Source organism: Elgaria multicarinata, chromosome 1 (genome assembly GCF_023053635.1).
Source record: "Elgaria multicarinata webbii isolate HBS135686 ecotype San Diego chromosome 1, rElgMul1.1.pri, whole genome shotgun sequence".
NCBI lineage: Eukaryota > Metazoa > Chordata > Lepidosauria > Squamata > Anguidae > Elgaria > Elgaria multicarinata.
In genome coordinates, this window is record NC_086171.1 from 114,922,281 (window position 1) to 114,935,347 (window position 13,067).

Sequence of the window (13,067 nt, forward strand, 5' to 3'; positions counted from 1 at the left end):
CAGTGCGAAGACATTGACCTGTGGAAGCTGAACACATGAGAAGTGGGACAGCCTGCAAATTGCATGATTTCAAAAGCCTATCAAGTTCAAATTACATCTAGAGCCTGTATTCTCTTCATGCAAATGGTATTGCTTAAATATCCTTCTTTCCTATCTCTACAAAATAATAAAACAGCCAGAACGATAAACATTATTAGACTGGCTTGGGTTAGTATACAAATTTTCAAATTTGCTGCTAGTTTGATATGGGTACACGCAGACATCTAACTGTTGGGTCTCCTAATAATCATTGCTGAATTGCTTAATGTGGACATTGCCTCGACACTACTGGTATTGTATGCTCTTAACTGGCCTATTGGTATGCACAATATGCATTAAAACTTTTGATATACTTTAAAATGAATTGTGATTATTAAATTATGAATGGTTTATTGTTCAGCCTGCTGTACTTTACTCTGTGCACCACTTTGATCACAATGTAACTTTGGGAAAATGTGGTATATAAATCACCTAACTGATAAAAAAAGATAAAATTAACGAAACTGAATTACCCTTGGCAGCAGTTTCCAACCAAGTGTACTATATTATGCACAAACAAACACAGCCAAGATGTCCAACTAAAAGGCCCATGGGGGGGGGGCACACACACTAGGATCCCAACTCTAGACCCCAAAAGAAAAGGCATGATAACCACAAGACATTTCAAACAGCTCACCCTGCTGTCGTTCAACAGAAAGGGACCCTCCTCTCACCAGGGTCCCATATCCTGAGCCAAGAAAGGGCACCCTCATCTTTACTGCAATTCCCCCTCCTGCCTGTTTCTAGGCAGCAGAGCACCAGCAGAGGCAAGACAGTCTCTCCCCTGCCAGACGTCCTCATTAAAAGGTATAGTGCCAAAGCCTGCACATAGCCTTCATGCACTCAAAATAGTCTGAAGCCACAGATAGCTCCATCCCTCAGTGTATCTGGATGGAACTGATTAACTAGATGTTTTTCATTCAGGCATTCACTCCAGTGCTGGGATGTTTGTTAGCTGTGAAGCACTGGAACGGGACAAAAAGAGATGAAACTTAATCCTGGAAAGTTGGACGTACTGTTAGTGGGTAGGTTGGCCATCTGACAGAGAGTTGGGTGATCCACTTGACTTGCATGGGGTTGAACCCCATCAGGTTCATTATTTGGGAGTGCTCCTCATCACATCATTTTTGTTGGATGCGCAGGTGGCATCAGTAGCAAGAGGTGGGGACTGTATATCTTAAGGACTGCTGTGGCGTTACCCACATTTCTATTCCCTTAGGTATGTCTGAGTGAGTATGTCTAGGGAGTACGGAATGTTGGACTGAGTGGGTGTGGCTGGTGATGCTGTGGAAAGGAGGAGGAGTCTATATATATGGGGGAGCTGAGTGCTCTGAGGGGTTCGGTTGGTGATTGGGTTTGGAGGGTAGATGTGTTTAGCTGAGTGATTTCTTGTCAGGAGTTGTGTGAGGAGTGAGTGAAAATAAGATCATAGGGACTAAGGATTGTTATTATTAGATTGGTTACTACCAGTATGATTAAGAATAGGCAGGATTAGGATATAATTCAAAGGAACTTATTATTATTATTATTATTATTATTATTATTATTATTATTATTTATTTATTTATTTATTTATTTATATAGCACCATCAATGTACATGGTGCTGTACAGAGTAAAACAGTAAATAGCAAGACCCTGCCGCATAGGCTTACATTCTAATAAAATCATAGTAAAGCAATAAGGAGGGGAAGAGAATGCAAACAGGCACTGGGTAGGGTAAACAGGCACAGGGTAGAATAAAACTAACAGTATAGAGTCCAAACAACATCAGGTTTTAAAAGCTTTAGGAAAAAGAAAAGTTTTTAGCTGAGCTTTAAAAGCTGCGATTGAACTTGTGGATCTCAGATGTTCTGGAAGAGCGTTCCAGGCGTAAGGGGCAGCAGAAGAAAATGGACGAAGCTGAGCAAGGGAAGTAGAGACCCTTGGGCAGGCGAGAAACATGGCATCAGAGGAACGAAGAGCACGAGCGGGGCACCTATATGCACCAGTTGCTGGGGAACATGGGTGGGAGGGTGCTGTTGCACTCGTGTCCTGCTTGGGGGTCCTTGGCTGACAGCTGGTCGGCCACTGTGTGAACAGAGCACTGGAATAGGAGGACCCTCGATCTGATCCAGCCTCAGGGCTCTTCTGATGTTCTCATTGTTAAAACCACATGTCAGTTTGGCTGTGTCTCCTGCTCTATTAGTTCATAAATAAACACATTATATTAAACCTTCAGCCTTAGGGTGACCATATGAAAAGGAGGACAGGGCTCCTGTATCTTTAACAGTTGTATTGAAAAGGAAATTTCAGCAGGTGTCATTTGTATATATGGAGAACCTGGTGAAATTTCTTCATCACAACAATTAAAGCTGCAGGTGCCCTGCCTTCTTTTAAATCTGGTCACTCTAGTATAGCTCCTGCACCTTTAACTGTTGTGATGAAGAGGGAATTTCACCAGGTTCTCCATATATACAAATGACACCTGCTGAAATTCCTTTCTATGCAACTGTTAAAGATACAAGAGCCCTGTCCTCCTTTTCATAGGGTCGCCCTATTCAGCCTGCTATGTTCACAGAAAAGCCTTTTCCAAAGCTCCTTACCTTTATCCTCTGCTATAAAGGAAAAGTTATACTTTTCTTTTCACCCCTCCTCAGGTATTTAAGTGGTGGTGCTTAGCCTGAGGGAGGTGTGCGCGTCTAAGCCTTGTGTGAGAGGTGGTGGCATCAAAACTGCTTTCTTTGGTATGTTCCTCGCTGCATGATGTGCTCTACAACCGAGGCCTGGGTCCAGATTCCCCAGCTGTTGGTGGTAAAGCAAATGACTACTAGGAATAGGCCCTTTTTAACAATTGCACACACCGGCAGGCAAATGCCCTTCCAAGTGAAACCCATCAAATGCCTGACTAAAGCATGGCTGTTTACAAAGGCCTTTGGCTGAACATTCTGGGTTTCATATGTGCTCCCTTATAGTTCTCTTATACTAATTGTTATAGTGTTTTTAAATGTTTATTTTATGTATTTTTAAAAAACTGGGTTATACTATTGATGTCCTTATTTTAAGATATTTTTGTGAGTCCATCTGCTGGTGGTGGTGGGAAGTGTGATTGTAAGATTTTTAAACAAAGAAAACAATATTCTCAAAGATCTCTACAATGTTAGCAAGAGAGGACTTACCTTTGCGGAAGATATATTGATTTTTCTTCAGCAGAACCTGTCCTTCTATATGCTTGATATTTTCATCTTTAATAAATCCTATCATAAATAGATGCTGGATTATCTCTGTGTTATAAAAACACAGGATTACTGAGAGGGAACCATGGAAGACATCTTGGTTGTTGAAGAAGACGACGTGAAATTGAGTGACCAGTCATAATCATGTTATAAATTGCTTGTTTAGATAAACTGATTGTCTGAGGGCCATAGAACACTGGGGAGTTTCACTTCCAAGGTCATAGAGAGTTACAACCTTGGAGGTGAAAATCCCTGCTCAGAATTTCACCCCTCCTAGCCATCACAGCAAGCTCCAGGGCTGTTCCTCTTCTGAGGTTGGTGTCACAACCTCTTACGAAGAGTGGGGCATGCCTGTGAGCAGGGATGGGAGGGAGGAGGAGAGGCCAGGATACACTGTATCCTGTAATCTCTCCACCCTGGTCCTGGCCTTGGCAGTGTTACTAGACAACCTAAGAGGCCCTCCTAGCAAATAAATAAATAAAAATTGAAAAGGAAAATGGAGAGGTGAAAATCACTTTCATCACTTCCTATGCCCTGCTGGGCAGCAGCCCAGCAGAGCATAGGGATCTCAGAAGCTTCTGACATCAGAGGCAGCAGTCTACCTGATAGGGATGCACCCTTAGACTCTCTTTCTGAAAAAGGTACAGATACCTGCTCTATATCTTCTGCAGTGAAGACAGAAGCAAAGAATTCATTCAGTTTCTCTGCAATCTCCTTATCTTCCTTTAGCAAACCTTTAATTCCCTTGTCGTCCAACAGCCTCCCTAGCCAGTTTTCCAGGGCTATGTACATAAGTAAAACATCAAAATAACAATTAAAATATCAAATAAAACGTAAAAAAAAACCCAACCACCTATTCACGTATGTACAATGTAAAAGAGTCAGCAGAAAACTGGAATGTGTGATGATGACATATTATTTATTTATTTATTTATTTATTTATTACATTTTTATGCTGCCCAATAGCCAAAGCTCTTTGGGCGGTTCACAAAAATTAAAACCATAATAAAGCAACCAACAGTTTAAAAACACAAATACAAAATACTGTATAAAAAGCACAACCAGGATAAAACCACGCAGCAAAAATGATATAAGATTAAAATACAGAGTTAAAACAGTAAAATTTAAATTTAAGTTAAAATTAAATGTTAAAATACTGAGAGAATAAAAAGGTCTTCAGCTGGCGATGAAAGGAGTACAGTGTAAGCACCAGGCGGACCTCTCTGGGGAGCTCATTCCACAGCCGGGGTGCCACAGCAGAGAAAGCTGTTTCGTTTCACTAGACATTACTGGGGGTTGGCAGAGAAGTGGTTCACAGTCTGTGTCCATTTTGCAAGTATTTACTTGAATGTGTGCTACAGTCAAGAGGCATCTATCCTGTCCTGGTCAGATAGTTAACTTCCAGAGGCCTGGAGAAGAGAGCTGAAATGACAAAGCCAGAAACTCACACAATTTCTAAAAGGCAGTTTCCAAAACATCCCCAAAAGGCAAAACAGGGGCAGCATTTTATTAGAGGTAGATGTCAGGAAATAGAGGCTGTAAATAGGAACTATTGGAAGTATATAATTCCCTCTTTCTGTTGTTCAGTCTATGTGTGCCACTGCCAATGCATATGTAGCCAAACTGGCACCACACACACACACACACACACACACACACACACACACACACACACACGAGGGAAGTATCAACAAGCTTGGTGGAGCCCCAAGGTTTGCAGAAGTGCAAAAACTCTTTTGGGGGGGGGGGGAGAAATCTGGGTATGTGGAATCCCAAAACATCCCAGTAAAGACTGAGTGTGTTTAGTGGGCATGGAATAGTAATTTACCATTTGAGGCGGTGGACAGAAAACATGGTGGGAGAGGATATGGAATGGAGTGTCCTAGAAGATGCCATGGCTGATGGACTGAAAGAGTGAACAAGAGGACTCCACTTCGCAACATTTTGTTACAGGTCCCACTTGTACAGTACAAATACAGGAATATAAGAGATTGATTTTAATTGATACTAAGGGCTACAGCAGAAAAAAGGACCCAAAATATGGGTGAAGCTTGCACACCCTTTAATGCCCTTCACCCTATAGTGGGATGCAAAACACCATTAGTTAAAAATACACAAAGGACCGCTTCTTCAGTTAAAACAGCGCTGCTTCATTTGCCCCCATCCTTTTTGCAGTTAATACAACATGTTATTAGCTGGGAGTTTGTAATCTAATATTGGCGACAGGGAACTGAGATGTAATGGAGTTTTACAGTGAAGAAGAAAAGGCAAGCTTTGGAGGGAAATTGTCCCCGGGTGCAGTGTGAGGGTGCCATCTCTCTGGAGTAGTACGATTCCTTCATAAACCAAGGAAGAAAAGTGACTCCAGTCCACTCAGTGGAGAAATCTGCACCAGGTTTGAGACATCACCCGCTCCTGCTGCTGCTGGAGTAAATTCTTACCAAGCACAAATGCCTTTTAAATCGAACTCTGCAGGTTGGCAGTGTGCATGCTGGCAAGGGACAGAGGCAGAGATGGCTTGCCGTGGACCCTGTGCCTTGACTGTCGCCCTGAGCTCAGGGCAGGAGTAGGATGCAATAAACACCAATCCCATCCCCTGGGTACCTGGCAACTTTAAAGGAGGATGCTCCGTCAGGATGAATAACATGGCTCAGTCAAGAACTAGCTCTCTCCTCCTCTTCTACCTCAGTTTCTTGCTGCTCATCCATTTGAAAAGTAAGCATTAACTCTTTCTTCCGTCATTTTGTAAGTCCTGTTTTGAGGTAAGCAGATATATGCTTCTAGCAAAGCTCTCCGAAGACAATCTCGTCAAACAAAAGGTCAAAAGGGGAGTTCCTAAGTCATAGGAAACCACACAACAGATGGCGTTGAGGCTGTATCAGTTCAGGATGCTCAGTAAAGGCTGGAATTATCTCCTTTTTTTAAAAAAAATGGTTATACAAAGGATGACACTTCTGGAAGACTCCTGTTTAGACCATTGTTAAACTTTGTTGTTGTTTTATTCATTCATTCATTCATTCAAAAGGTGTTTAACCCGCCTTAAACTCAGTGTTTAAAATGTTAAATAGGCCAAAACAAAACCATCTTGTTTTTGCCTCCTATTGTAGTATGTTTACCACATCTGCTTTTGACAGGTGTCGCTGTTAGAGATATCATTAAAAAAAATAGTAAGAGCCTTAAAGCCATTTTATTAAAATCGTTCTTTTGGGTTGGGGTGGGAAGAGAAAATTCCCAGAAAGGCTTCTACAAATGCCACAGTGCAGTTAATTTTACCTTTGTAAATATGACCTTCCATTAGGAGGAGAAAGTGGCTGTGCATGATTGCTGTTTTGTTTTGTTTTGTTTAAAAGAGAAAATCCTTTTGAGCGAACTCCCACTTCATAGGGAAGCATGGAAAAGGCTTTCAAAGTGGGTTTCTTTCATCATTTTGTCAGAAGGATGACAGTAGGTGCAGTGCATAAAACTTAAAGAGGGCTCAGCTGGCAAAGTCGATGTGTGTTTATGACGGGAAGGATCTATTGAACAGGGTTTGAAACCAACTGTGTGTGGTGTGTCTGAAGAGGCCATGTGATTTGTGCCTGGCGAAGCTGATTCTTAATCAGACAAGCTTACAGCAGCTGCCATTAAACAAGACGACTTGGCATTAGTATAAAACACCATGTAATCTGGGTCACCTTCTGTTGCTGAATCCATCAGATTGTTGTTACTCACAATAGTTTTATAGTCTGGTGTAAAGCAGATGCTGAGAGCTGTTAGCATGAAATCGGGAAATAAATCAATAGAAGACAAACTTTAGACAAAGGACGTGGGTGTATGGGTAACTTTTCGGACAATATTGCTAACTTCACATTAACTTCTGTGCTCACTTCTCTGCTTATTAGCATACTGCCTCTTATGTTCTTATGTCTTTCTCATTCTTACATGTACTGTGTAAAAGCATAGGTCCTCTCTCTCATACTGGCCTGCTTGTATGCACACATGAGATGTAAGCAGTATTAGATCACGCATAGGAGTAGAATTATACTATCATGCACTGGGATCCCAAGATAGAACAGGTGCATGCAGGAGGGAACTGCATACATAGGCTGAAGAGACAAGCCAGTTCTAAAAGTGAGCAAAGGCTTGTATCTTCAGTGGAGGGAACTGCTGTCCTGAAAAGAGAAATGTTCCACTATAGATATAATTCTGTGTAGGATCATTGATTCTAGCTATAATCTAAATGTTGTCTAACTTCATCTTCTGCTGTAAAGCTGGGCAATTTGCTCACCAACAACCAACCCCCAAAACTTCCAAGTATACATAAACCAAGCTATGGTATTGCACAAGTGCTCTGCTGAATGACACTTATGCAGTAAATCACTCTGTACCCACTTTTTGCAGCAGAAAGAGAAATGAGGAGGGAGATTCCACCAGTGGCTGTCTGCAGCAACTTTCTCTGGACCGTATTGTGTGGGAAAGCACCTGCCAATGGCTGAAGTTCTCACCAGGTCCTACCTCTACACTGCCTTAAGATATACCCATGAACTGGACCATATCATAGTCTCTGAAAGCATTACCCAGTTGACGAAGCCAACTGTGATGGGACCAAAAAACCCCAATAGGATATGCTGTAATGCAGAGGTGCACAATGGGGTTCCAATCTGGTCCTCTGAGGTTCTCTAACTGGCATCCATGCTGTCATTTGGTATTTCTCAGTTTTTGTGCAGTTTTTTCTTCCATTCTCAAAGGTTGAAATGCCTCTTCTAAAGCTTAGTTCCTGTCTGAGTTTTAAGTTACAATATTTGGTATTCTGCCCCCACCCTGTTTTCCCTTCAGCCTCACAATGCGGCCCCTGAGAGATTCTCCAAGTCTAAATTTGGCCCTCGGACTGAAAGAGGTTCAACGCCCCTGCTACAGTGGGCCTCATGGAAGGCCTGATGTGGACTAGAGGCTTCAGGTTTTCTGCTCCAGCCTTTGAGTCTAGGAGATGATGTGTGCTAGATGTTTTCAAGTATGAAACTTTCTTCTGTCATGAGTCCTGCTCAGTTTGAGCAAAAATATAGCTACATACAAAAGGGAACAATGGGTTAGATCCAGACTTAATTACTTTGCACTTAATTCCCATAGAAAGGCATAGAGACTTAAGTCATGACTAACTTGTCCCATTGATTTCTATGGGTAGCATTCTATTGTGCCCGTGCATTTGCAGGACCCACCCCTCATGCAATGAGGCTTTGGGGATTCTAAAAATAACCGGAAATTAGTGGAAATGCTTGCTTCTGCAATGGTACAATAAACTGAAGGCTGTGGTTGTAATAACAGAACACAACTGGGGTGCTTAACACTCAACCAAAAAAATTCACATTTGAAGTGAAAGATAAACATATTTATATATTTCTACTGTAGGTGATATTTACATCAATCCTACATATGCTGTTTGAGAATACTATTATATAATGTTCATAATTAGGCATACAAAAAGATATGTTCTTGCTGATACACAACCTTTAACACATAAAATAAATCCAAGAGGGCAGAAGCCTCCAATGTGTAGGTAAATAAAAAAAAAAAAATCAAATAAGAATAATATACAATGTATCAGCAATTAAATAACAATAACAGCATTTTACAGAACATCATTTTTTGGGGGGGAATTTAAGTACAATATTATACCACCCAACAAATTCAATATTCTAGGCGTCTAGGTGTCCGGTACAGTGTCTGTTTCGAGATACCTTCAACAGTTGGACGCTTATTCATAGAAGGAGCCGTGGCTGTATGTTTGGGGTGAAGCCCTCCCAATGACTATCACCTTGCAGTTCTCATGTGTAGATCAGCCAAATTGTGTTAATTGTGGGTCTCACATGCACAACAGAACCAGCAGAAGCAAAGCAACCCCATTGGTTACTGTCCTATAATCCCTAAATTCAACTAATTTACTGCACCCTTAGAGTGCAATCTTATGCATGTTGACTCGGAAGTAAGTCCCAATTAATTTAATAAAACCATAGGATTGCAGCCCCAAGTATAATCCCAAACTGTGCAATCGTCTGCATGTCTACTTAGAAGTAAGCCCTATTGCATTCAGTGAGATTTCCTCCCAGGTAAATGTGCATAGAATTGCAAAGAATCCTTAGTCAGGATCCAACCCCTTGAGCTTGCCAGCATTCTATGTGACTTTCCAGCTTCCCATTTAGAAAACCGAGTCAAGAGATGACCCCTGGAGAGATTTAACACAAAATAAGCTTCAGAAATAGCAGCAGGCAGACAAGTGCATTTTATTTATCTATTGTTCAAAAGGTATCTTGCCTTTTGACAACAACAAAAAGGTGCTCAAGAGACTTCACAGGCTGCAAAAGAAATATAGGATTAAAACCAAACGTTAACCCATAATAATAAATTCTAGAAGAGCAGCCACGTTGTCAGCAAACTTAACACAGAGACTTGTAGCACCTTAAAGGCTAACAAATATATTATGCCCTAAGCTTTCTCTGACAAAAGTCGCTTTCATCAGGTGTATCTAGCCCTTTCCAACAGTAGAGCTCTTTCCAAATAAGACAAGTTCTTCGAATGGTTAGCAATTATTGACTAAACGTTGCATTAGGTAATGACAATCTCACTCTCAACGTTTAGAGCAGAATGTTTGTTACTGTACCATTTGGCTTGATAGAAAGTTCCGTGTGACCTAAAAGGTGTGCATATTCTTCTGTCCATCAATCGCTAAAGGATGACCTGTCCTAAACAAGAAGACTTTACAATGATTTCCAAAGTGTAACAAGGTGCGGAAGACACTGGAGCTCATACAAGAAAGACAGTCATCAACCTAATATTTCCCTAGCCTTAACCAGGGGAACCCCCAGCTTCTTAACCCTACACTTCTCAATACAGAGATTCTCCCTTTCCCCCCATAATTAATAATTTCACACTCACGCTTCACTTACCAATCTTTAACTCCATTGCTTTCTCTGCCCCTCTCATTTTAAGACTGTAAAAATAAACACTTTCTCCCCATCCTCACAACCTTATATACCCCATTGGGAGCAAACTCCAAAATTCAGCAGCCACATGCAAGGCACCTGTTTTTATTGTATTTAAAGAACTTTTTTTTCTTATCCTACTCTTCATCCAAAAAGGCTCCCAATAAAACAATAGACAATCCCTGCCCACATGCTTACAGATTACACCAAAGGGGAAAGGGATAACAAGGGAAGAAGGAAAAACCAAACTCAGGCACCAGTTCTTAATGTGAAATAAAGGTTCGTGTAATGACCAGCTGGAATGGAAAGAGTTCAGAGAGAGGAGAAACCCAGTGGTGCTGGGCTCTTGGCGGAGGTGATGGAATAGCTCTTCTTCCCATCTCCTTCTGCTGCAGTTTGATGGAATGGCTGCTGCCTGGTGACATTTGAGGGAGGAGCTAGTATTATTGAAGGATGGGGTGAGGGTGAGAAAAGAGACAAATACAAATGGGGAAAAAACAGCCTCACTCAGGGGGGGACTTTGGAGCAGAAGTTGAGGGCCCCACTCAGAAAAATGAGCAGGGGACACATTGCTCTCTAAACTGGCCCCTTCTGTAAGGCCATCAAGCCCAGAGGTGGTACAATCCAAGATCATTTTTTTTTTCATTTGACTTAGGCCAGATGTACACCAAGCAAGATCTAGCACCGTGAAAGTGGTATGAAAGCGGTATATAAGAGGCAGGAGCCACGCTAAGCAGGATATAACACTATGAAAGTGGTATGTGTCACGGGCCCCAACAGTTGTCAGTGCACTTCAATACCACTATAAAGCAGTAGTGTGCCTCTTCTATACTGCTTTCTGCCTCTTCTATACTGCTTTCATACCACTTTCATAGTGCAATACCCTGCTTGGTGTAGATCTGGCCCTGGTGTGTTTGTAGACATGTATCCCCTTTCTCCTTCCTCTCTCTCCATCTCTTACAATACTTCAATAAGATACAATGGTGCTGCTGCTTTTGCTGTGACGTGCCTTAGATCAGAGTAGGATCTACTAGCTGAAGACCAAGGCATAGAATTGCCAAGTTTTCAACTAGCCGTGGAAGCCCTGCCTACAACCTAACTGATGAGTTCCTATAGCAAGCAACAATGGTTTTCTCCATGCTGTGAAAAATCTTTGCCAGCTAACATCTCCAGAGCAAGCTGCTTCTAAAGGCACACAAGTAGGCTCAGCTCTTAGGATCAGGTGGCACCCCTACCAGTACACCTGATGATAGTGCCTGGGGTCTTACTGGGAATCATCATTCTTTGTGTGGGAAAACCTTACCCCTGCCCCCCTTGAAGAAATGCTCTCAGGTCCGAATGCTACTTCGGGGCACAGAAGAGGGGATATTAAAAAAATAAAATAAAAGCTAATTTAAACATATTTTCAGTGGTAACTAAAACAATGTACAGCAGTTATTTATAATGAAAGCCATACACATTTTTATTTTTATTGTTTGGAAACTCGGTTTTCCTCTCTCCTCCTCTTCCTCCTCATAAAAAGGGACTTTTCATTCTCTAGAGGACAATTTCTGTCACTTTACAAATGCCTCATTAATGTCTAATTATTGTGGGAGGATAAAAAGCTCTGCAAACAAAGAGATTTGTGGTTTTTGCTCTGGCTGATGAACACCCCCTTGCTTATGAGGAAGACGGAGAGCACTAGCAGCTTTTCTGCAATGGCAGGCAAGCAGGCAGGCACCATTGTTCGGCTGATGAGCTGATGAGAGTCCGGGTGCTTCCGCTGACCCTCATTAGCTGAACGTAGAATGAAGTGCCAGCTAGGAAGATATTCAGTGGCCCTGGCCTGTTCCTGTCGGGAAGCTGGTTGGCTTTATCATAAATAAAAAACTTCAGCTCAAATTGTCACAGCCGGTGTCCTTAGATAGCTTCTGAAATTCAGGAGAGGGAGAGAGAGAGGCAGAAGGAGGGAGAGAGAGAGAAATCCCATATTTCCCATACGAACACAAGCCCAGAAAATGAGCAGAGATATTACATCTCTTTGCGTTCCCTTCCATTAAGACCTCCCCTCGTGGTTACATTCTAATAACATTTTGGCTTGGTCCTCTTGTTTGGACCCAATTGGTGATAGCGTTTCAGCACCCTGCTAATGTACAATTTGGTCCCTTGCAAATGGAGTTAGTCCAAGAGCTTCTTCACATGAATGAAGGCACACTCTTCAGTGGCCACTCGTGGAAGTTTGCAGGTCCTTTTGATGACATCATTAACCTCCTGCATGTCTTCCACAGTTTCCCCCGGTAATTCCATTTTTAACGAAAACCCAGGGTATCCCAATTCTGTTGAAATATCTTGGGATTTCCTACTGTGTCATCGACCCTCTCTGCCTGTGTAATGCAGCCCATTACAATTGCGCAAGAGAAGCAGGAAGCAAAGCTCCACTAAGGCAATGCAATTTCCCCATGATCTAACTGGGACATTTGAAAAATTACATCGAAGTGGTTTGCTCATGGCATGCTTTGGATTCCTGAAAGGAGGAGTGGAGGTTAAGAGTCAAAATTGCTATCCTTCTATCCTTTTACCTTTAAAGCAATGATGCTTTCCAGATGTTGTTGGACACCCAACTCTCAACAGCCACAGACAGCATGGCCAATGGCCAGGCATGATGAAACTTGTAGTCCAAAAACTTCCAGAGGGCCCCAGGTCCTTCACTCCTGCTCTAAAGCATCATGTCCTCTTTGTGTGTGGAAAAGAGAGAGGGGGGGGGGGAGAGAGAGAGAGAGAGAGAGAGAGAGAGAGAGAGAGAGAGAGAGAGATTCTTTAAAAATACTTATTTTAAAGTGA

At 42.0% G+C, this 13,067-nt stretch overlaps 1 protein-coding gene across 1 annotated transcript in view; it reads left to right on the forward strand.

Moving 5' to 3' along the window:
* The first annotated feature begins 5,779 nt into the window (after positions 1-5,779).
* CRB1 (crumbs cell polarity complex component 1) overlaps positions 5,780-13,067 on the forward strand; it is a 144,554-nt gene continuing 137,266 nt past the window's right edge. The window contains 2 exon segments of the mRNA XM_063117332.1: positions 5,780-5,883; positions 5,885-6,006. Coding sequence (XP_062973402.1) covers positions 5,780-5,883; positions 5,885-6,006 — 226 coding nt within the window.